The 27,506-nt window shown below is 39.4% G+C and overlaps 1 protein-coding gene across 1 annotated transcript in view; it reads left to right on the top strand.

Moving 5' to 3' along the window:
* PRORP (protein only RNase P catalytic subunit) overlaps positions 1 to 27,506 on the top strand; it is a 156,143-nt gene that overhangs the window by 125,243 nt on the left and 3,394 nt on the right. Inside the window, exon 6 of the mRNA XM_028507312.2 lies at positions 25,923 to 26,071. Coding sequence (XP_028363113.1) covers positions 25,923 to 26,071 — 149 coding nt within the window. The remainder of the gene's footprint in view (positions 1 to 25,922; positions 26,072 to 27,506) is intronic.

Raw genomic sequence — 27,506 nt, 5'->3', positions numbered from 1 at the left:
CTACCATACCCTCCTAACTGGTTTCTCATTTTTGGTTTTGTTTCTTTCAAATCTGTACTATTCCATAAGCAAAAATAAAAATAACCACTTAAATATCCAACTTAAATAGGTTTACAGTTCATGTTTTGACCAGGGAGATGTATGAATATATTAAAAGATTATTTTGGTAGCTGGTGTGAGTTTTTTGTTAAATAGTTCCTCTTTCCAGTGTAGTCTTTTTTATCTTTTTGAACTTTAAAATTAAACATAAATGTTCATACTACCAAAAGTATTCTATGGATTCAAGGCAATCACTATCAAGATACCAATGGCATATTTCACAAAACTAGAACAAATATTCCGAAAATTTATATGGAACCACAAAGGACCCCAAATAGCAACAGTGATCCTGAGGAAGAACAAAGTTGGAGGAATCATGCTGCCTGGTATCAAACTATATTATAAGGCCATAGTGATCAAAACAGCATGGTTCCAGCATAAAAAGAGACATGTAGATCAATGGAACAGAATAGAGAGCCCAGAAATAAACCCATGCCTTTCTAGTCCATTAACATTTGACAAAGGAGGGGAAAAGTAAAATGGGCTAAAGATATTCTATTCAATAAGTGATAGTGGGAAAATTGGGCAGATATGTGCAAAAAAAACTAGACCACCTTCTTACACCACACACAAGAGTAAACTCAAAATGGATTAAAGACTTAAATGTTAGACTCAAAACCATGAAAATCATAGAAGAAAACATAAGCAGTAAAATCTCAGAGATTTTTCATAGGAATGTTTTTTTTCTGATATATCTTTTAAGGCAAGGGAAAGAAAAGAAATAAATAAACTGGACTACATAAAACTAAACAGGATTTTGCACAGCAAAGGAAGCCATCTATCTACAAAGTGAAAAGACAACCCACAGAATGGGAGAACATATTTGCCAAAACATCTGATAAGGGGTTAATATCCAAAATTTATAAAGAACTTACAAAACTCACCACCAAGAAAACAAACAGTCCAATTAAAAAATGGGCAGAGGACCTGAACAGACACTTCTCCAAAGAGGACATCCAGATGGACAATATGAAAAGATGCTCAACATCACTAATCATCAGAGAAATGCAAATTAAAACTACAACAAGCTATCACCTCACATCTGCCAGAATGGTGATCATCAATAAATCAACAAACGAGTATTGGCAAGGATGTGGAGAAAAGGGAACCCTCATGCATTGTTGCTGGGAATGCAGACTGGTGCAGCCACTGTGGAGAGCGAGTGTAGACTTACCTCAAAAAATTAAAATGGAGCTGCCTTATGACCCAGCAGTTCTACTTCTGGGAATTTATATGAAGAAACATGAAACACTAATTCAAAAGAATGTATGCAGTCCTGTGTTCATTGCAGCGGTATTTAAAATAGCCAGGATTTGGAAGCAGCCTAAGTGCCCATCGGTAGATGAGTAATATATTAACACAATGGAATACTACTCATCTATTAAAAAGGAGAATATTTTACCCTTTGCAACAGCATGGACCTGGGGAACATTTTGCTAAGTGAAATAAGCCAGTCAGAGAAATACAAATACCATATGATTTCAGTTATATGTGGAATCTAATAATCTAATAAACAAACTAAACCAATAAGCAAAATAGTGACAGACTTAGAGATAGGGAGCAGGCTGACAGCTCAGTGGGGGAGGGGAGCATGGAGGGATTGAACAAAGAAGGAAAAAAAAAGAACTTACAGACATAGACAGCCAGTGTGGTGATTGTGGGGTCTGGGTGGGGTGGAGGTAGAAGAGAGTATGGGGGATAAATGGTGATGGAAAAAAATAAAATTAAAGTTAGTATAATATGTGCTCATTATTGGCGCCAACAAAACTCTACAGTGCACATTATCATTTTATTTTTAGTAACACATCATCTTATTCTACCTGCTTTACGTGAAGGGACAGAAACTAAAACACATTTGTACACTCTGTTAAAGTTGGACACTGCTTTCACAACCCTGTGAAGTAACCAATTAAATTCTTGCTTACAAATTAAGAAACTGAGGTTCAGTTAGGTCACTTCTCAGTTATCATTGATATGAATAACAGATTCAGAATTCAAATAGCAATCTGACCCCAAAGTCTGTGGTCTTCCCACTATGCCCAATTGTATACTGTCCTCCAGTCACCAGGTGATTCTCTGGATTTGTCCACACCTACCAATCCAGGAATTGGGGTGAATAGGAAATGATTTGAAGAAAGCAATGTTGTAGGAAAAAATAACCTGACGATAGTCCAGGAGAAAAATCGTGGTTGGAAAACCAGTCAACAGACCTATGGCATCTTGAACTAAAGTGAGGATAGTAGCACTAAGAAAGAAGAAAAGAATGTGCTTAAGGCAAGGGGTTAAATAAAGTAAAGGGTCTTAGAAGATATACTTCAACTATGTTTTCATGAAGACATTTTAATTCTCTGAATTGTAATCTTTTAGGGTATCTCAAAACTATGTATAAATATACCACAGTTTGTGCTTTCATAGTCTTAACAATAGCAATGTATATAGTCTTACAGCTTTTTGAGCCCTTTTAGATATTACCTGATTTTATCCTCATACATCCCTATGGAGGAAGTAGTTATATGTTTGTTATTTTACATTTGAGGACCCTGGCTTAGAAGATAAGTTACTTGCCCAAAGGTAACAGCTTGCTAGTAATACACTAAGTCCATATCCTGTACTTTTTTCATAGATGTTTTACTTCCTTCAAAACACTATTTTTCAAAGCAAATGATCAGTTTGTAGCCCCCTCTCAGCATGGCAGCATGCTATGTGTTGGTTAGATCAGGCAATGAGTGAATGAAGAACAGGAACTGACTAGATAATTCACGCTGTGGACTGAAATGGGCACCACCCCCCAAATTCGTAGGTTGAAGCCCCAACCCCAAACGTGATGACATTTAGAAACAGGTCATGGGGGTGGGGCTCACATGATGGGATTAGTGTCCCCAAGCATGGCATATTCTAGAATTAGATGCCTTGTCTCTGTCTTACAAACAGGATTCTTGTTCCCTTTGATAGGTGACAAATACATGACACCTATTTCTTCTGCATTTCATACATCACCTATTAGAAATATGTAAATGAAGCCATACCATAGTTAGGCCAACTCAGTGACATGTCATGTTGAAACAAGTTCCCCACTCAAATGAGTTGCCCTGCCTTGTCCAACTAAAGAAAAGCAAGCCCTCCTGCACTGTGCTCTATAAAAAAAATTAGAAAAGAGTTTGAAACAAGGTGCTTGATAGGATTGTTGTGCAGACTGGCCTGTCGTTGGTGGTTCATAAATCATTTCACTACCACCATAATTACTACTCAATTTCTTTGCATTCTACACACACATTCTAATTTTAGCATCCTTTAAAACTGTTGTGGCTACTACTTCCTGGGTGGTGGTCAACTTTTAAACCATTGTTTTCTTTGCTTTCAAACTTACCCAGATGGGTTTTCTCTGTTTACCTATTTCTATTTTGGAAAATTATTCCTTGAAAATAGGTTATTTTCTTTACTTGTTTATTCCCATTCTTAGATGTGTGTGTGTGTGTGTGTGTGTGTGTGTGTAAACACAGACATTTTCTAGGCAACTAATATGTTTTGAGACATCAAATAATCTTAGTGCCAGCTATAGTATACTACCTGCATTTTAGGGGTATTACTTTTCTGTGCTGTTTTACATATACACATATTAGAGGAGAAACCAAAATTTACTTTAAGTAAATAAATATCCTTGAGCTCACATAGAGAGAGTCAGACTGGATCCCCTTGTTTTTTTACTCTTTGGCATATCAGAAGGTCTTAGAAACTTCTGGAGTATCGCATTACTTTTTTTCAGTATTATTCTTTTATTTATTTTTTTAAGTATACTTTATTTGATTATGCTAGTATAATTTTCCTAATTTTCTCCCTTTATCCCCCCTCTGCCCTGCCCCCCCCAACCCTCCCGCATTCCCCCAACTTAGTTCATGTCCATGGGTTGTACATGTAAGTTCTTTGAATTCTGTGTTTCCTATACCATTCTTATCCTCTCCCTGTCTATTTTATATCTACCAATTATGCTTCTTATTCCCTGTACCTTCCCCCACCCATTCTCCCCCTCCCCACTGAAAACCCTCCATTGGACGTCCATTTCTCTGATTCTGTTCCTGTTCTAGTGGTTTGCTTAGTATTTGTTTTCATTAGGTTCAGTTGTTGATAGTTGTGAGGTTGTTGTCATTTTACTGTTCATAGTTTTTGATCTTCTTCAATTCTTAGATAAGTCCTTTTAACATTTTGTATAATAAGGGCTTGGTGATGATGAACTCCTTTAACTTAACCTTATCTGGAAAGCACTTCATCTGCCCTTCCATTCTAAATGATAGCTTTGCTGGGTAAAGTAATGTTGGATGTGGGTAGGTCCTTCCCTTTCATGACTTGGAATACTTTTTTCCAGCCCCTTCTTGCCTGTAAGGTTTCTTTTGAGAAATCAGCTAATAGTCTTATGGGAACTCCTTTGTAGGTGACTTCTTTCCTCTTGCTACTTTTAAGATTCTCTCCTTATCTTACCAAAGTCTTGGGTAATGTGATTATGATGTGCCTCGGTGTGTTCCTCTTTGAGTCCAACTTCTTTGGGACTCTCTGGGCTTCCTGGACTTCCTGGACTTTGCCAGATTGGGGAAGTTTTCCTTCATTATTTGTTCAAATAGGTTTTCAATTTCTTGGTCTTTCTCTTCTCCTTCTGGCACCTCTATAATTCGAATATTGGAACATTTCAGGTTGTCCCAGAGGTTCATAAAACTCTCTTCACTTTTTTGAATTCTTGTGTCTTAATTCTTTTCCAGTTGGATGTTTATTTCTTCCTTTTGTTCCAAATCATTGATTTGAGTCCTGGTTTCCTTCCTGTCATTGTTAGTTCCCTGAATATTTTGCTTTATTTCATTTTGGGTAGCCTTCATTAGTTCTTTCACTTTTTGACCAAGCTCAATCAGTTCTGTGAACATCCTAATTACCAGTGTTTTGAATTCCACATTAGATGGTTGGCTATCTCTCATCACTTAGCTCTTTCACTGGGGTTTTGCTCTGTTCTTTCATTTGGGCCATATTTCTTTGTCTCCTTGTACCTGTTAAGTTGTAAGGGGGCAGGGCCTTAGGGGTTTGCCAGGGCTGGGCAACCCTTTTTGCTGGTTGTGGCACTGTCTGTGGGGAAGGCATCAGAGAGGGAATAATGCAGCTCTCTTGCTGGGCTCTAGCCCCACTTTCTGACAAACTCTCATGTGAGACTGGGAGTCTCCCACCATGGCAACCCCTGCTGAATGGACTATTACATTATTTAGAAATTAATGTCTTCATCTTATGGTATGGATGTAATTTTGATGAAATCTCAAAATCTCACTTTTTCTAAGCTAGGTATATATATTTACAAAATAGGATAAAGTGCCTTGGAAAGTGTATTTTCACTTAAATTTTTTAAATTAACATTTAAAAAAATGTCTTATTTTCTTCAAAACATTGAAAACGATGGCTGCATTATTAATGCAAGATCTTGCTGATTTGGAGAACTTGCATACTCAATTTTTAAATTTTTTTTGGTTTGTTTTTGACACACGTCAATTTTATATTGAATGAATGTAAACGCAAACTTGGAGCTCCCATGCCTTCTCCTTTTTTGTTAAATCCTGACTCAGAGGAATCGCTAGGAAAGGGCTGACATCAAAGAGATCTGGATCAAAATTCTGGCGCTGTCACTTACTTAGCTAGGTCACCTTGGGCAAGTGACTTCATGCTCAACCATTTCAAAGTTAACACTCTAAAATCGTATCTTCTGTCTCCTCCTTCCTCAAACCTATTGGTTTGTCAGTACCACTCTCCATCCACTTATCCAAGCCAGCAATTCCAGATATTTTACCTCCTTATTCTCCATATTCACTAAGTCAACAAATTCTGCAGTAATGCCTCCTAAGTAAATCGCTCTAATCGTTCACTGTCTGATATGGTAGCTACTAGCCAGTGGGGCTGTTGATCACTTGGTATGTAACTAACCAAATGGAGATGCGCTGTGTGAGACACACACCAGATTTTAAGACTTGGTGTAAAAAAGGGATAAACTATCCCATGAATAACTTTTATATTAATTTTATGTTGAAATAATATTTTTGGTATAGTGGGTTAAATATGTTACTGATATTTATTTCATGTATTTCTTTTCCTTTTTAAATATGGCTACCAAACTTATAGTTATACTTGTGGCTTGTTCTGTTTCTCGTGGACAGCACAGCTCTAGTCCTTCTTGTCTTTCTGTCCTTCTATCACATTCAGACTCTTCATTTCTAGCTGTGCTGTTCAAATAATTGAACTCCCTATCGTGTGAACCTCAGTGGGAATGCTCTGTCTGAAATGAACAGCAGAACAATGTTACTGCCCTGCTACTACAGCCCTTCCAAGGCCTCTCATCCCATGAGCCCAAGGTCCTGTATGCAGTGCGGTCTTGATTGTTTGACCCCTGTGTACCTCTCAGCTTGTCTCTCACCTTCTCAGCTCCTTCCTTCCACCTTGCAGTGTATACTCCGCTGATCCTCAAATTCCTGTCTTCTCCTAAACATAAGCTGCTTCATTCATCTGTGCCTTTGCATTTGCTGATTCTTTAAAATCTAGAATGTTCTCACTTTCATCCTCCCCCATCTGACTGTGGAGTTCCATTTTAACTTTCAAAACTTTCCACAGGCCCCTCTTTTCACCCTCCCTTGTAGTGGTTCTGTCAGCACCTTGTATTTACTCCTCCTGCCCTCTGAGCTCTTTGAGGGCAGAGACTATGTTTTGTTCATCCTTATGTCTAGCTCTGCTGAGGGCAGCTCCTGGGTTAAAGCAGGTACATTCATTTGGTAATCTTTTGTATTAATTATATTGTATTAATTGTATTGTATTGTATTGTATCATACACACCATAGTGATTTGTCTGTCTTCTTACTATGGGATGAGTTCTTTGAAGAAAAAAGCGAATCTTTTTTTTAAAGATTTTATTTATTTATTATTTTTTAGAGAGAGGAGGGAGGGAGGGAGGGAGAGAGGGAGAATCATCAATGTGAGAGCGGAACATCAATTGGTTGCCTCTCGAACACACCCTCACTGGTGACTGAACCTGCAACCTAGGAATGTGCCCTGACTGGGAATCAGACCAGTGACCTTTCACCTTGCAGGATGATGCCCAACCAACTGAGCCAGTTAGGGCTGGAGTCTTATTTTTTTATCTTAAAATTTAGTGCAGATCTTGGATTTGAAGGTATCACAGCATCTCTGTGTTGTATTTAAAATGAAAACAAGGAGATTCCCCCCAAAAATAAAACCTAAAGTAAAAGTTTTCACTCCAGGAAGATGTGCCTTGTTATTTTTATAGCTTCAAATACCCCCAACATAATTGCCAAGTACTCTTGTGTATACCCCAGTGTGAGAAATATAGTGTTAGGCTTTCACACAAAGTATGTAGAGATTACCCTTAACTCCTTAGAAAGGATGGAGCAGTAGATGCTAATGGAAAAACCATAGTAACATTTAGCTATAGAATAAAGGGCAGGATTAAGGGAAACAGTTTGAAAAGAAAAGAGTTAGGATCAAAGGTTATATAGTATAAGAGGATTACTGATTAAGAGTGTGGACTTGAAGTTAGAATTACTTTGGTTTTAAACCTAAGTTCTACTATTTACTGGTCTGTGACCTTGAGCTAGTTCCTAACCCTTACTGAGCCTCACCTCCTACTAAAAGGACTTTAGGAACAGGGTGGGGATAGTGGCACCAAATCCAGAGGGTGTCTGTGAGGATGAAGTGCGATGATGTTTATAAAAACACTTAAAATACTTCTAACACATCTAAATGGCTCAGTAAATCATGGCTGAAGGAAGAAAAGTAGAAGATTCTTCTTTGTGGTTTTTGTGAATTTTTAATCTATATCTGAAAAAGGAGCCTCAAAACAACTCTTGAGTTCATCCATGTCTCTCCCTTGATTAGGAAGAATAGTGGAAACATTTGTCTCATTGTACATCTGATTCCTCCTCTCACACTCGCCCGCAAATCACATCCCCATTATTGCTTCCTGTCATTTCCAGTTTCTGTGTCTCCATTTCTGCAAGAAAAGCAGAAGCAAGGGAAATGAGAGGGTTTGGGGATTTCTCAAAACTGTTCCTAAGTTCTCATTATTATGTTATAGTAAACTATAGTTATGTGAATATAATATTTGCCAGATCTTTTCACTGGGAAACAGAAAGGAATTTCCCCACAAATGTCCAACAAAAAGTTAAAATTACTTATATTTTAACTTTTAATAGGCTAGGAATTACTGTACTGAGCATAGACAGTATATGAATTACACAGTTATGAGAGTCCTTTACATTTAAGAAAACCTCTGGTTTTTTCTCAGTCAACATTTTGCATGTGGGGAAACTTTCGCTCTTAACCTGCCTCCAAGGCCCAAGGTACATTGGTGAGCCTGAAGTATCAAGTTTAAACATATGAGCTTGCTATTTTTGTACCTCAAAAATGGTAGAATATTAGTAACTTCATATGGGTTGTAATACAAAGCACATGTGTGTGTGTAAAGTGCATCACATATATGCAGACTTTAAATGTAAATGTATACTGTATTTTTCAAACTATAAGACACACCACCCCCCTCAAAAAAATTTGAGAGGAATAATGGTTGTTAATGCTGCTGTTGAGTTCTGTTTACATTTACATTGGTGAAATATTATGTTATTAAATATTTTACCACATTTTTTGCGTCAAAAATTTTTCCTATTTTCCTTCTCTAAAACTTAGGTGCGTCTTATGGTCTGAAAAAACAGGGTACTGTACAGAGTAATGGTAAAATTAACACCCCTGCACCCACCAGTCAAGTTAAGAAACTCCCTCTGTGCCCAATCTAACCTTCACCCTCATTCCCCCCCGCCGCCCCACCCCATCTCCTTCCAGATAATGTCATCCTGATGATAGTGTAATTTTTTTGGCTTTTCATTGTTTAGGTTTGAAAACTTGAGTAGCAGGCTCAATCCTTGTTGTGTGAGGAAGGACAGCTATTAGATGACAGCTCCCTCAAGAAGGTGAAGGGTCACCCTAACTGGTATGACTCAGTGGACTGAGTGCCAACCTGTGAACTGAAGTCACTTGTTTGATTCCCAGTCAGGGCACATGCCTGGGTTGCAGGCCAGGTCCCGAGTCAGGGGCACACAAGAGGCAACCAGTTGATGTATCTCTCACACACTGTTGTTTCTGTCCCTCTCTCGCTCTCCTTTCCCTCCCCTCCCTCTAAATGTTAATAAATAAAATCTTTTTTAAAAGTAAACAGCATACTTTTTTAAAAAGAAGGTGAAGGGTCTTCTGTTCATGATCTGGTGTTGGCTTCTCAGAGCTTATAAGCTTTTTGTGAAGTCAGGGTTCAAGGTTATGAATGAATCTTGGGAAATAGAGAGTTTACCACAGTGAGGACATCTGGCAGAGCTATAGCCTGGCCCAGGTGTATGACATTTAACAGAAATCTGGTCGAACAGAATAGGCTTCTTCGTACTGCCTCTAAACTCACCCTGTATTTCCTCCAGCTTTCAGGAATAGGTAAAAAAAAATGCATTTTTTAAAGATTTATTTATTTATTTTTAGAGAGGGAAGGGAGGGAGGGAGGGAGAGAGAGAGAGAGAGAGCAACATCAATGTGAGGTTGCTGGGGGCCATGGCCTGCAACCCAGGCATGTGCCCTGGCTGGGAATCGAACCTGCAAGGCTTTGGTTTGCAGCCTGCGCTCAATCCACTGAGCTATGCCAGCCAGGGAAAATTTGCATTTTTAGTAAAATGCAAGTTTTCACTGATCTAGGCAGCAGGGCCTGGAGGGGGGAGTATAGTAACTTCAGCCTGTGGTTAAGACAAGCCGAGCACAAGCTCACGCAGGCATTCTGTTCTGTGCTCAGGTTAAAATGATAGGGTCATGGCAGTGAGGATCATGCTGATGACTGTCCCCAGTGTGGCTGTCTCTGGGATGACTCCCAATCTGGACTAATTGCCCTCTGTATCTGATATACAGCCATTATCCTGAGATTTCTCTTCACCATCCTCTGTAATTCCCATTGCCTTTCTACTCTATTGGGTCTCCTGTTTCCTGTCTTCCTATTTGAATGTCTTATTAGTGGAAAACATTCTCCAAGGAACTATTTAAGGAAAGGTGCATGGGAAGTAAAATTTTTGAGAGTCCCCATGTCAGTAAATGTCTTTATATTATTCACATACATGATACAGTGGCTGAAAATAGATCTCTAGGTTAGAAATAATGTTCTTTCAAATTTTTGAAAACTGCTTCATGTTTCCAGTGTTACCCTTAAAGTCTGAGGACATTCTGACTCCTAATGCTTTCTGTATTCTCTGCTTTTTTTCTCTCTGGAAGCTTTTGGAATCGTGTGTTTCCAGCTTTTTAAAATTTTACTATAGTGTGAGTTGGTATGGTCTGTTTGCCATCCATTGAGTTGGATATGAAATGGACTGTTTTAGTCTAGAATCTCGTATCTTTCTGTTTTGGGAAATGTTCTTTGGTTATTTCATTGATGACTTCTTCTTCTCTACTTTCTCTGTTCTCTCTTTCTGTTTCATTCAGATGTGACATCTCCCAGCCTGGTCCTCTAAATGTCTTAATTTCTTTTCTCTTTTCCTGGAAGGCTTCCTGACAATGTTCTGTTCCTTCCCTTCTATTCATTCTTTTATTCATGGTTGCAGTCATGTTTTAATTCCCAAGAACTTTCTTTATTTTCCTCATTTAAAAAAAAAAAACCCTGTTCATTAATGCATGATGTTATCTCATAGGATTTTAATGAGAGGTTTTTTTTGTGGGGTTTTTGCCTTCTCCCTTTACAGACTTTGTTTTTTCAGTTTCTTGTTTTCCTTATTTGTTTTAGACTCTCCACAGTTGTCTGGTAATTCTTTGCTGTCTGCTTCTGATTAAACATGATCTAAAGAGCTGATTGGAAGCTCAAGTATGCAGGTGGGGCTTGTTGACTGTTGACCTCCTGGCTGGATGATCTGGGTGGGCCATTTGTTGGGGAATTCCCGATATTCATAGTCTTTAGGATTTTTTTCTCTTTTGCTGGCCAGCTCCCCCAAAGGAAAGTTTCCAGTCCCTTGGCTGCAGGGTGAAGGCCTTACTGCCAGTGTTCAGAGAGCCAAGGGGTCTGGGTTTCTCAGCACTCAGCGTTCAATATGCATACATTCACTTAATTCCTATTTTCAGTATGATACTCACACTGTCACATGTGCTTGGTACTTCAGTCTACAGACACTCTGATTTACCACATCCAAGTAATGAACCTTCAGACTCGAGCATCTTGCAGAAACAATGGATGGGGTAGGGACCACAAATCTAGGAATCAGATGCTTCTTCAACAGCTTTCAATAGTTTCAACTGAATCCTGTCAGTTCTCCTAATTAAAGCCACATACCTCCAATTTAGCCTCGTTCCTTTGCCTCCAGTTCCTTTGCCTTTGAGAAGCTGGGTTGGTTCTCAGCTTACCCCTCTCCAAATCTGACTGTTAGATCTGCAAAGTCAGTTACCTGTGTGTCCATCCGCCATTCAGCTTCCGGATTTTATTGCTATTGTCTCCCATCTTGTTCTCCAAATTTCTGTGGGGTTTTCATTTTGGAAAGATTCTATATTATAGTTTTGATGGGATTTAAAGCAGCATTAGATGCATGTGTTCTTTTGCCTTTTCAATCTGAAAGCTTATGTTCTACTCTTAACAAGTGTCGACAGAAAGATTAACATAAAATTCGTCCAAGTCTGTGATAATGCCAAAAGAATCCCCTTTTCTTTTTATCTGGGGGCAGTGAAAATACAGTGGGGCTGGAGGGTATAAATTAACTAATTAAGGCTGTACTGTCTAATAAGAGCTCAGATGTACTGAGGTACTTTTCCACGAGCTTTGTATCTGTGTGCATTTACATTAACCCTCATAATAACCTAATTTGTATCTCCATTTACCACTGATGAAACAGAGGCCATAAAAGGATATGTAACTTTCCCAAGGTCACACAGCTCTGATGCAGCAGCATCGGAATTTGAACCCAGGCAGCCTGATGCCAAAGGTTGTATTCTTAATTACTGTTACTATACTATTAAATAATAGATGTAAACTGGAAAAGTCTCTTTCATGTCTATCAGTTTTATTTACTATATAAGCTCTTCCACTGCAGAGCCGTGTAAATGCCTTGGGACATTAACTGGAGATGTGCAAGGTATCTTTTATATACCTGGGTCTTTTATGTATTTTTAACTGACAGGATTATTCCAGAAAACAAAATCAATAGCCATAGTATACAATTGTTTGTGGCTTTGTCCAAGACAGAAGATTTATGGACCAGCGCAGCCATGGAGAGGCTACATGAATTTTCAAACTTCCAGAGCCCTGCCCATCACATTCTTTCTCCTCTAGTCATTAAATAGTGTCTTGTGAGCCTGAAAGTGTTTACATACTTTCCCAGTGTGAACAAGTTATTCCCTGTACATAGACTGGGTCTAGGACACCAGGGAAAACTTTTTTTTTAAATCCTCATCCACGGATATGCTTAGAGGAAGGGCGGGGAGAGAGAGAGAGACATTGATGTGAGAAATATCAATTAGTTGCCTCCCATATGCACCCCCACCAAGGATCAAACCTGCAACGCAGGTATATGCCCTGACCAGGAATCGACTCTGTAACTTTTTAGTGTATGGGACGGTGCTCCAACCAACTGAGCCACCCAATCAAGATGAAAATTTTTTAGTAAGCTTTTGTAAGTGGAAATTAAATTGCATCCAAATAAGTTCATTTAATCTTCCTAAAATTTGTTCTGAGTCTTCAAAATATTATCCTTTCCATCCTCTTACTGATAAAAGAAACACAGATATCTCATGAAGAAACTAGAAAAACCAAAGAATGCTAATGAATGTTTGGAGAAAAGTCACACTATGAGTCAGGAGCCAAATCTTCAGTCCACTAAGCAGCTCTGATTCTCAGCTAGCTGGGGAAATCCATCCAGGCCAACAGTTTAATCGTTTTCTAAAAGGCTGGATAATTGTGTGGGTGCTGATGGCATAGAAGAAGACATGGTACGCAGGAAACACATCCCACACTTGACAGGATGTTCCCAAGACAGGAAGGGTATTTCTCTTCCTCAGCGGAGTTGTTGCATTGACTAAGGACAGCATGAGATCACTGAAATCTCCCTAAAATACCGAAGACTGACGAAAGCAGGATATAGGACATGGTGGGTCTAATGTAAATCAGTGGGATCATTTATGACATCGTATAAAGTAATAGTATTTTGTGTATATACTTTCTTCAAAGAGATTCAAAGAGTTTTATAGAGTCAGTTTTTTAGATTTTCTTGCGCTCAAAGCACATGGCCCCAGAGATGAAAGCAGGACTCCAGTGCAGTCTCAGCCTCTCCTACCTGGAACTACACCACCAGGCTTGTGAGGCTTCCTCTACTTGAATACCACTCAGTGAAAGCTTCTCTCCCTCTCCCCACCTTGCTTCTGCTGCTTCTCTAAAACACATCCTTTGCTCATCTTCTTCCATTCTCTCATTTTCATCAAGGGCTAAGCTGTGTCTTACATGGTATTTGGCTCTTTAACAGTTCCAGCAATGAAATGTCACTAATAGTCCTTTAAATGAACAGTATCCTCCCCCTCCCTCTGTGTGTGTGTGTGTGTGTGTGTGTGTGTGTGTGAGCAAGCGGCAACAGCTGTCAAAGGTAGAACTGAAGCTGAGACAGCACCAGTGAATAACAGGCAAACGAAAACATGATGGGAAGTTTCAAGCCACAACTTTAGTGGGTTTCCCACACTCTCTTCCTTGGTGGCATTTAGAAGTACACAGAAAAAAATGTTAAATATAGCAGTCACTTAAGGACTATCTCTTGGGCAGGGACTCTCTTCACAAAACTTTGCTTAAAAGAAAAACGAGCCCTGGCTGGTGTAGCTCAGTGGATTGAGTGCTGGCCTGCGAATCAAGGGGTCGCCGTTTTGATTCCCAGTCAGGGCACATGCCTGGGTTGCAGGCCAGGTCCCCAACAGAGGGAGTGCAAAAGACAACCACACATTGATGTTTCTCTTCCTCTCTTTCTCCCACCTTTCCCCTCTCTCTAAAAGTAAATAAATAAAATCTTTAAAAAGAGAGAGAGAGAGAGAGAGAGAGAGAGAGAGAGAAATGAGAGGAACAAAGACAAAGGGAAGGGAACTAGGTATTAGCTTACCTGCAGACAGTAGGAGCATAGAAACAAGTAGAAAACTCCATTGTTCTAGTGCGAGTTATGATGGGCCTTGTTTTTTCTGCTGTAAAGTTTGTGCATCAATTATAAACATAGTGTTTGTGGTCTTCTGAGTCCCAGAACACTGCCTCCATAGAGTTTATTAGTCATCCTGTGCGTCCTGGAGTGGTTCCACGTTCTCAGTGTGGGGGAAGTGATTTTCAAAATTAACTAATGCATGTGAAAGAACAGGATCCACAGAGTCTTTCTTTACTTTTCTTGCTCTTTCTTGTCTACCTTTGACTTAATCCCTTCATATCCTGAAATTCAGCCAGACTCAAATAGGAAGCCTCCCACCCTCCGTCCCAGGTCAAGCCCCAAGTTACTATCAAGTTGTCTTCAGTGAAACAATATCATAAAAAGTTTGTGTATTTACTGGTCTTAATCTCCCAAACAACTGTGTGACTGGTATTAGAAATTGATATTCTTTTATGTTGGAACAGTATCCAGGCTACTTGTGGTGATTTTAAGAATTTCTCCTCTGTTTTTCATGGAATTTTACATCTCTCCACTTATAAATAGCTAAAAACACTGTCTTTGGCATCAACATTTTGTTTACAGTTAGCTTGCTTTCCTTCCGCAGCTCAGCGCTGAAGCACACCTGTGTGTATGTGTAAAGAACAGGCAGGTCAAAGATGAAATCACTTCACGGCCTCCCAAGTGAGGCCTCCGAAAGCTTAGACCATAGAGTGCGTGAGGCCTGGCTTCTCAACACCCCACCCAGTCACAGTTTGCCCCTGTGTCAGCTGCTGACCATTTTCAGAGAAAACAATTTCTACTTTAATCAAGCCTCCTTCTACATCAGATCCTTTGAAGAAAATGGTCCATGGCTGAGTATAGGAATCTGGACTTCATTTGTTCCTGAAGAACTAGTTGCACTCACTCATTTCACACATCAAGTAACAGCATCCAAAGCTGCCAGGGAGTGACAATGAGCACATTTTCCATGGAGTGCTTGTCTCTAAGTAGCTGAAAAGAGTGGGGGTGGGGGCAGGTGAGGGGAGATCCTGTCCCTAAAAGGCGAAGGTAAGTATAGCTTCCCCTGTCCCCACATTAAAGGGTGGGGATTGGGCAGAAGGTGCAGAAGCAGGTTGAAGAAGGAAATGTTACTTCAGCATTAACATGCGGCCTTCTGGGACCACCTTATCAAATGGGCCCCTAGATTCCCAAAGTCATTAAAAGGAGGAGACTGCCGGAGAGAGCATGCCCTGAAAGTCAGGTGGTTTTGAGATCTTTTCATATAGAAATGGTAATGTGAGTGTTGACATTTTACATTTTTCACTGATGATGACTTGTGAATAAATAATAACACTGTTGAGGATGGTGGGAGGGTACCTTATTCACACTTTATAAATAAAGACATCTGAGTAAATAAATAAAATAGAAATTTGGAGTTCCTGACTCAGACCAGAACCCCAAACCACAGATCCTCTACTGACATAAATTTAGAAAGGTGTCTCTAATAGTGAGGAGATAGGGAGAATGATATTAGAAAACTGATGTCTCAACCATGGCTCCACCTGGAAGTGCCTTTGACCAGGTGTTAACAGGGAACTCGGGGCAACCATTATCTACACTGGCCGTCTCTCTCTGCAGCCAGGGCACCAAGGGCTGTGAATCTCCCCATTTTTCGAACTGCTGCTGTGTCTAGGCACTCCTGGCCTCCACCCTTGCCTGGGTTTTCACACTGTCTGCATCTGCAGGTGGCTCCCTCTCCCAGTCTCACACCCGCTCTGTTTCATCCACACCACTCCCTGAAGTCTGCTCCACCCCCCTCCACCATCCTGCCAATGACTCAGCTTCTGTTGCACACAGAAAATAGAAGATATCAAGAAGAACAACCTCTTATGTCAACCTGTACACCACACACCCACATGCTCCAACCACACAAGCAAACCAGCTAGTCTATGCACAAATCCTGCTCCGTGCGAGAGGTGTTCTCTGCACCGATTCTCTAGACAGCCCCTCTGCCAGCTTTCTCAGAACCTTGCTCCAGCAATTATTGCTTCTGTGCCTGTGTCTTCAGCCTCTACCTCACTACTGGCTTTTCTTAATCAAAATATAAATATTCTCAAGTCTCTTCCATTTTTTAAAAAACAAAACCAAAATCCTCCTCTCTTCACAGTGAAGCTTTTGGGAGGTGGGAGGTTTTGAAGAGGCCACAGCACTCTGAAATGGGAAAAATAATTGATTTGTTATTTTCAGTAAGCAAAATAGAGCCAAGCTTGTAAGACAGAGTGTCTGTGGACAAACTGCAACGTATCCACTGAGAGTTTAGGGAACCAACTGAAATCTCAGTCCCGCCACCCGGCCCTCCCCAACCCCCCCCCCCCCCCCCCCACACACACACACAATGGCATCATCAAAATGACTCCTCCAGGTTGCAGGGCACATTTTGGTGTCTCAGCAGTACTGATATCTTAGCCTTTCCTTCCTTCTTGAAATGCTCCTTACAATCTTTCTGAGAGACCACTGTTTCCTGATTTTCTTCAACTCTAGCTATTCCTCAGCTTCCTTTAATGTTTTTTTATCACTATGTACCCATGATGTATCACAGAATTGTACACTTGAAACCTGTATAGTTTTATTAACCAGTGTCACCACAATAAATTTAATTAAAAAGAAAAAAATCACTCTTTTAAATAATAGTATTCCTCAGGTTTCCTCCTCATCTGTATCCTCTCCTCTTAGACCTCATCTATGTGCTAATGGTTCCTGCCACCGGATGTCCCCTGATGACTCCAAGTCTTTATGTGCAGCCCAAAGCCGTCTCCTAAGGGACAGAGTCAAATAACTGGCGCCCCCTGGACGTCTCCCACCTGGGAACTCTACCAGCTCCCCTTTGCAAGACCCTGTCTTGCTGCCATCATTTATCCAGCTGTCCAGATTTTCCCTTGTTTGTCCCTTTCCTTATTACGCACATCCAGTCAATGACTAAGTCTGGTCAGTTCTGCTTTGTTCTCTTTGCCCATCTTCACTGATGATGTCTCAGTCCTCATTTTCTCTTACCTAAATTACTGCAGAAGCCCCCTACTTGATCTCCCTATTGCAATCCACAGTTCTGATCTCTCTAAATTGGTAGTCATGTCATGTTCCCGTTTTAAATCCTGTTTTCCCCCACTGCTTCCAGATGGTAAAACACTCATCATGGCTTACAAGGACACCTGTGATCTGACCCCTACATTCATCTTCCATCCTTATTTCTGGCACTCTTCATCCATGTCATCCTCTTGCACCTCTGCTTGAGCCACATTCGATGGCTTGCGGTTTCTTATATTCAGCATACTAATAAAGAGGCCCCACCTTCAACACACTGCTCCTTGTCCTTGGAAATTCCCATTTCTTGTCCAGACAATTCATCTGAATACTCGGCTTCAGCTATCTCTTCCTCTGTGGAGTCTTCCCTGACCACCCCCCCCACCCCCGCCCCAGTCTGATTTAAGTGCCTGTGCTTTCTGCTTAGCACTTATTAGGTGTCACACTCATTTGACTGCTAACTCCTGGAGGTTAGGGATAAATGTGTCTTTACAGCTGTATCACCAGTACCCCCTACCTTGTGAGTGACAGAGAAGGTTCTCTTAATTTTTTATGAATGAACTGACCTTTTTACTTTATCAGGACCAGAATTTTAAATAGATGCATGTACACACACAGACAAAAAAAATGAATCTCATAAAGTCTCTAGATCCAACTGCCACTTTATAGGAAACAGTGGACTAGAGAATGTTTTACCTGATACCATATGGTAGCAGTTGGCAAAATCTAAATGTGTGTAATTAATTCCTTTAGACAAACAGCCACATTTCTTTAACTGCAATCAAGAAATTGCAGTGCATAGAGCTAAAATTTTTAGATCCTGATTTTAAAAATATATATGACTCAAATGTAAACACTGTAGATTTGATATTAAGGAATTATTATTAATTTTTTTACATGTGATAATGGTATTGTGCTTTTTTTTAGAGCCCTTATATTTAGAAATACACTCTGACATATTCACAGATGAAAATGATACTTTGTCTGGGATTTGTTTCCCAATAATCTGAGAAGCAAAAGTAGGAGGTGATACAGATACATTGGATTGCCCATGAGCTGATAATTATGGCACATTATGTAAATTTCTACAGTAAAACATTGTGTTAGACTATACATATCATAAAATTTATCACTTTCACCATTTTTAAATGTATAGTTCAGTAGAATTAAATGTTTTGCATTGTTGTGTCACCATCACCACCATCCATCTCTAGAACTTTTTCATCTTCTAAAACTGTACCCTTTTTTTTGGCATGTGCCCTGACTGGGAATTGAACCAGTGACCCTTTGGTTCATAGGCCCATACTCAATCCACTGAGCTGTACCAGCCAGGGCTGAAACTATACTTATTAAACAGTAACCACCCATTTCCCCTTCACCTGGCCCCTGGCAACCCCCATTCTTTTTTTTTTTAATATTTATTTATTGATGAGAAGGAGAGTGAGAGAGAAATATCAATGTGAGAGAAACACTGATTGGTTGCCTCCCACACATACTCCAACCGGGGGCTAAACCTGCATGTGCCCTGATAGGGAATAAAACCCATAACCTTTCAGTGCACTGGACAATGGTCCAACCAGTTGAGCCACACTGGCTGGGCACCATTCTATTTTCTGTCTATGAATTTGACTATTCTACTTACTGCATATAAATGGAATCATCAATGTTTTTCCTTTTGCATCTGGCATATTTCACTTAACATCTTCAACTTTCATCCATGTTGTAGCGTGCATCAGAATTTTATTCAAGACTGATTAATAGTCTATTGTAAGTATATACAATGTATTGTTTATATATTTATTTGGTGATGGACATTTGGGTTGTTTCCAAAATTTTCTTTCCTGAAGATACCCTATAATGAGTATTCTTATATATTAAATATATTGATTACAGCTATCTTGCTGTAGAACGGGCATAGAACTTCTAATGTCCGTAGGCATCAGGTCCTAAATGTTTTAGAGTTTTGAAGATCTACAGTCCACACAACCCAGGAAATGCCAGAGACTGCAGAGGAGGAGGTAAAAAGTTAAGAATAGGGAAAGGAAGTTACACTTGCTGTATAGGATTACTCAGAAAAGCTCTTGCTCTTTCTCCCACCTCCTAGGCAGCTTTTCTACTTCCTGAGCATCCCTCCACAGTTATTTCTACACATGTAGCCCTGCCAAGAGTTTCTTCACCCTAAGCTCAGGAACTATCTTTCATCAGTTTCATGTCAAAAATATGTCTCTTAAGAGTAAACAAATCCCTCTTAATCTTTTCCTACAGGAGGTAAACCAAATTAGAATGGAAGCCAGACCAGAAAATATTTGAACCAAATATTAAGCGAAAATGTGTTCTTACTCTTCTGAGTTTTGGAGAATTATTCTTTAGACATCTTAAGGAGCAATGTGAGGGATGTGGGGAGTAAGGTCTCGGGGAGGGGAATAAGGTCTGATCTCAGGTGAACCTTGAGGTACTGGGTACCTGGAGTTCTGGAACCAGTTTGGAATTTTAGATATTCTCTAGAATGAGCTATACTGTTTATTTGCTCTACTGGGTAGCCCAGATTTCAGACATCTTACGCAAGTCCAGAACTGTCCCCAGTGTCTCTTAAGTTCTCCAGGTTGTAAGCAGCCAGATTGGTTCTCGGCTTCTCTGATCAGGACCACCCTGAATTTAAGGAAACTTCCACATCTCTCTCATTTAAACCTAATCCCTTTTTGTAGTCTTCAGGGGAGGATTCTGCATTTGGGTGGGATGTTGACCATCCTATATATATTGGATATTTGTCACAGACCCCTTTATCCTTCTTATGAAGGCCCAGTTTGTTTTAGTTTTGGAGGTTCTGGAGGAGGTTTTTTTTGCTCTTTATTTACCTTTTGAAATATTTGTAGAATTCATTAGCAGATGTAAGAAATAACACAGAGTAATCTCATGTGTCTTTACCTAATTTCCCCCCAAAAAACATCTTGCCAAACTAGTATTATAATATCACAACCAGGATACTGATGTTGACACAGTCAAGATAAAGCATGTTCATTGCCACAAGGACCACATTGCCCTTGGGTGGCCACGCCCATTCCGCCCCTGACCCCACCACCTCCTTGCCCCTGGCCATTACTGATCTTTCTCAGTCTTTTTAATTTTCTGATTTCAGGAGTGTCCTGTAAATGGAATCATACAGTATATAACCTTTGGTGTTTGGCTTTTTTCACTCAACATCATTCTGTGAAGATCAGCCAGCATTGTTGTGATATCAATAGTTTGTTTCTTTTTATTGTTGATTAGTATTCCATGGTTTGGACGTACACAGTTTGTCTCACAATTCACCTGTTGAAGGACATCTACATTGTTTCCAGTCTTTAACTATTAGAAATAAATCTAAGTAGGTAAATATTTGTGTACAAGTTTTTATGTGAACATGTCTTCATTTCTCTGGTACAAATGCCCAGAAGTGCAGTAACTCAATTATGTGGTAATTGCATGTTTAAGTTTATATTTAAGATTTCATTTAGTTGTATAGTTTTATAAGAAAAAGCCAAACTGTTTCCAGAGTGACTGTACCATTTTAAATGCCCACCAGCAATATATGAGTGATTCAGTTTCTCCACATCCTCACCAGCATCTGCTGTTAGCATTATTTTTTATTTTAGCCATTCCAGTAGGTGTGTAGTGATATGTCTCTGGGTTATAATTTGTGTTTCTTTGATGGCTAATAATGTTAGACATATTTTCACATACTTATTATCTGTATATCTTCTCCAGGGAAAGTTCCTTGCTTCTGTTCTATATGGATCATTTGCTTTTTTTTTAACTGTTGAGTTTTGAGAATTCTTTATATGTTCTAGATATTAGTTCTTTGTTGGATATGTGGTTTGCAGATATTTTCTCCCAGTCTGTAACTTGTCTTTTCATACTTTTAATAGGGCTTTTCACAGAGCAACCATTTTTAAGTTTGAGGAAATCCAGCTTCTCAATTTTCCTTTTATGGACTATGTTTTAGGTGTCAGGTCTAAGAACTCTTCATAGCTCTACATCCTGAAGATTTTTCTCCTAGGTCTTTTTTTTTAAAACTTTATAGTTTATGTTTTACATTTAGGTCCTTGATTTTTTTATTTGACTTTTTTTTCTATATGGTGTGAGATTTAGGTAATGGTTCATTTTTTACTTATGCATGTCCCATTGCTCCACACCATTTGAAGGCTATCTTTCCTTGGCATACTGGTGTGGGCCTATTTCTGGGTCATCTCTTCTGTTCTCTTGATCTGTGTATGCCTATTCCTCTACCAGCATCACACACTTTAGATTACTGTTGCTGTATAATTAGACTTACAATGAGGTAGACAGATTTTTCCCACTTTATTCTTCTTTTTCAAAATTGTTTTAGCTATTCTTATTCCCTAGTCTTTCCATATATGTTTAGGATAATCTTGTCTGTATCTACAAAAAGAAATTTGATTGAATTTTAATAAGAGTGCATTAAACCCATTATCAATTTGGGGAGAATTGACACCTATGTACTATCTTGAGTCTTCCAATCCATGGACATGGATGGTGGTGTTGAGTATTTCTATCTACTTGCTGATTATCTGTCTTGTTCTTGTCTCAATTATTGATAGAAGAGTGTTAGGCCCTGGCTGGCATAGCTCAGTGGATTGAGCACAGGCTGCAAACCAGGCATCGCAGGTTCTATTCCCAGTCAGGGCACATGCCTAGGTTGCAGGCCACGGCCCCCAGCAACCGCATATTGATGTTTCTCTCCCTCTCTTTCTCCCTCCCTTCCCTCTCTAAAAATAAATAAATAAAATTTAAAAAAAAAGAAGAGTGTTGAAGTCACCAACTATAACAGTGGATATCCGTTTCTCCTTTCCCTCTTATCAGCTTTTGCTTCACCTGTTTTGCAGCGCTGTTGTTTGATGCACACACATTTAGGATCACTATATCTTCTTGGTTGAGTGACCCTTTTATCATATACTGTCCCTCTGTGTCTAGGGTAATTTTCTTTGCTCTGAAGTCTACCATATTTAATATTAATCGTTACTCCAGATTTCCTTTGATGAGTGTTTACATTATATAATTTTTTTCCATTTACTTTCCAGTACCCTATACTCTTATATTTGAAGTGAGCTTTTTAAGATAGCATATAGTTGGATCGTGTTTTTTAATCCCCTCTGCCAACCTCTGTCTTAAAACTCTATATTTCATGTTATTGGGGTTAGGATTTATGCCTGCCACTTTATTTTTTTTTGTTTTCTGTCATCTCTGTTTTTTTGTTTCTCTGTTTGTTTTTCCTGCTTTCTCGTGGGCCATTTGAACTTTTTTTAAAATTACAGTTTTATATATTGTTTTGTATTTTAATCATAGTGGGTTTTAATGTATCTCTTTGTATAGAATTTTTAATGGTTGCTGTAGGGATCATATATATAACATGGTTTATAAAAAGTCTGTATGGGTTTTTTTTATAAAATAAAAGACACAGTTTTCATTTTCACCAATAACTTTATTGATTTGGGTATTTTGAGTATGTCAGCTACCTCCCACATGGTATAACATTGGTTGTCCTCAATGTCTCGATTTGATCACTATCAATTTCTCTTTTTTTAAAGATTTTATTTATTTATTTTAGAAAGGACAAGGGAGGGAGAAGGAGAGGAAGAGAAATATCAATGTGTGGTTGCTTCTCGCATACCCACTACCAGGGACCTGGCCCACAACACAGGCATGTGCCCTAGACTGGGGATCGAACCGGAGACTCTTTCTTTGGTTTGCAGGCTGGCGCTCAATTCACTGAGCCACATCAGCTAGGGTGCTATCAATTCCATTTGGTCTCCCAGACTATGGAGTATCATCCAGCAAGAAATCAGCAGCACGAAACTTCACAAACCACTTTTTACACATTCGATCAGTCACAGCACCTTCATACACTGCCCAAATCTTTTTTTGAATTTCAGTTGCCTTTCTTGAAATAATAAAGCATAATATACTGAAAATGTTACTTTTCTTCCATCTGCAATGTTAAATTGCTAATGAATTGCCACCAATTTTGTTTTTAAATGCACGCTGATATGAAAGCTGTTACAATACAGTCTTACAAAATTGTTTCTGACAAAGTTAAAGACAACTTAGTGCTGCTGTAGCCATCTTACGGAAAAAAAAAAACAAATGAACTGTTTGGCCAACTGTGTGTGTGTGTGTGTGTGTGCACACGTATATATGTATACATACACACATATATTCATGCACACACACACATCACAGTCTGCGGGTGTTATTTTAAGTCTTGTTAGACTGCATCTTTCCTGGCTCGTTGGCTAGAAAGAACATGCCTTTGTTGGTCTTACCTGGTCTGCTTTCATTGGCATTTCCAGGTTGCTATCTTCTCCAGCTTCAAGTCTAGGATATGTGAGACAAAAAGAAAATCCAAGGAACTCACCAACATGTCGGTCCTCATGTCCTGAGTTCCCTAGCCAATCTTCCTTTTCCTCTCTACCTTTCAAAGTCTTGTGTTCATTTTATATTTAATGTCTGAGGTCTTCACTTGTATTTAGCGGGAGAAATAGGGATAAATATAATACATCTACTCTGTCTTCCCAGAAGTGGAAATTTCAGTTTTATTTTTGACATAACATATAATTAAGGTGAATCTTCTGTTTCTTTACTATTCTGAGTATACCAATGACTCTGACCCAGTGTCCTGCCTTGGAATTTACCCCAGAGGAAGTGCGCTTGTGACTGTCACAGAGTTTGAGTCCAGTGCCTTTAATCTGTGCACTCACTTTTCCTTCCTGTGTCTTCGCTTTATTCTCCTCTGCCGACATCATTTTCAAAGAGTTGCTTCTAGCAGATACCTCTCAGCCACAAGATGGTGCCCCAGAGTAGTTCAGGCTAAGCCTTTCCCGCTCTTCCTGGAGCCTCTGTCTTTAACTAGTGTTAGTAATTAGGCTGTGATACCTACCATGTGCCTTATACATGGGGAGGCCAAGATATAACTGCCTGATGAACACAGAAGCCATTATTCCTCACTTTGAAGGGAAGAATTATATTATACTGGCTGTAAAGCTCTGGGTTTAGAGTCCTCACACTTGTCTTGGTGTATACTTCTCTGCGTATTAACTCGCATTCAGTGGGCAAGTTGTGTCAATTCTGTCTCTTAATTCTACAGTTAATAATTAGGCATAGTAAAACCAACTACTCTTTCCTAAAATAATGAGACTAGTAGGATGGATATATATAAAAATCCAAAGTATTTAAAGAGTAATTTAAAAATTTAGCCCTTAGTAACTTACTATTTTCTACATGCACATTAGACATTAGAGGTGCTAAAGCAATATTTGATAGCTGACCAAATAAATGAATGAAATTTTATTGATTATAGAATTTTAAGCCCTGGCCGGGTGGTTCAGTTGGTTGGAGTGTTGTCCTGTACACCAAAAGGTTGTGGGTTCCATCCCCAGTTGGAGCTTGTATGAGAGGCAACCAAATAATGTTTCTCTCTCACATTCTCTCTCTCTCTCTCTCTCTGTCCCTCTCTCCCTGTCTTCCTCCCCCCCTTCCTCTCTTTCTAAAATCAATAAATATCTTCAGGTGAGAATTTAAAAAAAAGAATTTTAAATAATACCCTGAAAATCCGCATGGGAAAAAATTATGAGCAAAGAGAAGCTAGCCTAAAATCAGTGCCTTTCCAACCAAGATTCAAGAAAATTAAGGATTTCTTCAAGGACTTGAACTTGTGATTTTTGAAGACTCGGCAATTCTTATAAATTAAAGAACTTTTATATTTCTAGTATACTAATATAACTTAAATTATAATTTTTCAGTAGCTTTTATTTCATTTTATATAATAGCTTAGTTTGATAGGTTGCACATGAAAATAATATCTAGACTTTTCCTTACAAAAGACAGGCAAGCTCAGCAAAGTACTAGATTTACCAAAAATCCAAGTCTAGACTTTTAAGAGGAGTTCCTGTGCACGAAAGACATGTGGGAAGTGGAGAGAATGGGAGTAAATTCACTGACTGGAAAATAGGCTATAAGATGGAAATTGACCGACCTTTGGAAGGAAAAAGGAAGTCTAATGAAATAGCAGTCTTAGCAGAATCATGACATGGAAAAGTTAGCTGAAAATTCCAGCTACTTACATACTTTAAAAATAAGGAGCAGAAACCTTTACTAACATGAAAACATGCAAAATACCAATATATAAATATATGAGAGCTGAGCTATACTGATTGAAACAGGGTTGGGATGTACTCGTACAGGAGCCAAACCGCATCTTCCTGGGCCTTCCCATCTCTATCCCCATAGATTTTAGGGAACACAGTTTAAAAACAAATCTAGTTTATACTTATTTTAAAAAATGTTTTTTAAACCTTGGAACCAGTAGAGCCTGATCGTTGGGCAAGTGTTAGACATTATTTTGTTAAAAGGATGCATTTTCCTCAGACTTAACAAGGTGGAAATTATTCTAAGGAATGTTTTCTTACTCCTTACCACAAAAGTGTTTCACCATTGAGATTACCAGCTGGAAGAATCACTCCACTTACTTGAGATTCTTCCTTCCTTGACCTTCTTGGGGTCTGGCTTTGTGTTTTTTAGCTCTTGAGTGTGGTCTCTCAACTAGCCAAGCAGAATCTGCGAGTGCTGGTCCTGGGCCGGAAGCACATGCTAAATTCGCGTGCCAAGTGGAAAAAGGATGAGATGGAAGAGGTGCAAAAGCTAGCCAGCTGTTTCTTTGCTGACAACATGTAAGTACTGAAGGTAGTAATTGACTTATACTAGACTCCTACTATCTGCTTGGTAGTTACCTATTTTCACCATTTTTTTTTTAGAGAGAGAAGGAAAGGGAAGGAGGAAGAGAGAAAAAGAAACATAGAGAGAGAGAGAGAGACAATTGGTTACCTCTCAACACACCCCCAACTGGGGACCTGGCTCACAACCCAGATGTGCACTGACTGGGAATCAAACCGGCAACCTTTGTTTGGTTTACAGGCTGGTGGTACTTAGTCGACTGAGCCACACCAGCCAGGGCTGTTTTCACCATTTCTTAAAGTGCATATGTATGTATACTCAGCCTTATTTAAAGAAAAAAAAAAAAAAGATTTGAGGCAGCCATAAGGTCCTAAATAGATCATTTAACAAATACTTTACAAATATGAGCATGTTCTGTGTTCTTGGAGAAACAGCAGTGAACAAGACCAACAAGTCTCTGACATGACTTACAATAAACAGGTAAACAAATAAACAAGTTGTATAATTCCAGGCAGTGATCAGTGCTATGAAGACAATAAAGCAGCCCTGGCTGGCGTAGCTCAGTGGATTGAGTGCGGGCTGGGAACCAAAGTGTCCCAGGTTCGATTCCCAGCCAGGGTACATTCCTGGGTTGCAGGCCATAACCCCCAGCAACCGCACATTGATGTCTCTCTCTCTCTCTCTCTCTCTCTCTCTCTCTCTCTCTCTCTCCCCCCCTTCCCTCTCTAAAAAATAAATAAATAAAATCTTAAAAAAAAAAAAAGACAATAAAGCAGAGTAAGTAGATACACAGGGATTAGGCAGTGGTAGGTCAGCAGGTAGTAGGCAGAATGATCAGGGAAGGACTCTGGGTTGGGGCAAGTCTGAAGGGAAGGAGTGTGTCATTCGAGCAAAGGGGAGGGGTAGCAGGAAGAACGTAACAGGCAGAGGGAACATCAAGTGTTCAAAAAGCAGGAATGACCTTAGCATGTTTGAGGAAGGCAAGCAGGCCAGTACAGATGGGCTGTAGCAGCAAGAGGGAAAGTAGTAGGTTCTGAGGTCAGAAAGAAGAGGGCAGGGACCACATCACAGAGGACTTTGTGGGCCCTGGTAGGCAAGCAAGGGACTTGGATTTTATTCTAAATATAAAAGGAATGTTTCTATGAACTATAGCCTCCTGGGAAGCCAAAGGAATATGGAAAACATGCTCAGGAACAAAATGTACAGTGTCCGTAGTAAGAAGAATGCAGCTAATCAGGAGGGTCACAGATCCTCAACAGCACAAATGAACGCATTTTGTTTTTCATACTTTATGCTGACGGAAGTTTATTTCCAACTTTGCACAGACGATGTTTGTGCCTCTGCCCCAAGTCTAGGTTTCATTAGGTTGAATGTGATAACTTCAAGATCTGTCAATATTCCTCCAAATCATTTATTCTTAAAAAGGTAAAA

This window comes from Phyllostomus discolor, chromosome 1, assembly GCF_004126475.2.
Source record: "Phyllostomus discolor isolate MPI-MPIP mPhyDis1 chromosome 1, mPhyDis1.pri.v3, whole genome shotgun sequence".
Lineage (NCBI taxonomy): Eukaryota > Metazoa > Chordata > Mammalia > Chiroptera > Phyllostomidae > Phyllostomus > Phyllostomus discolor.
This window is presented reverse-complemented; position numbering and strand designations above follow the sequence as displayed.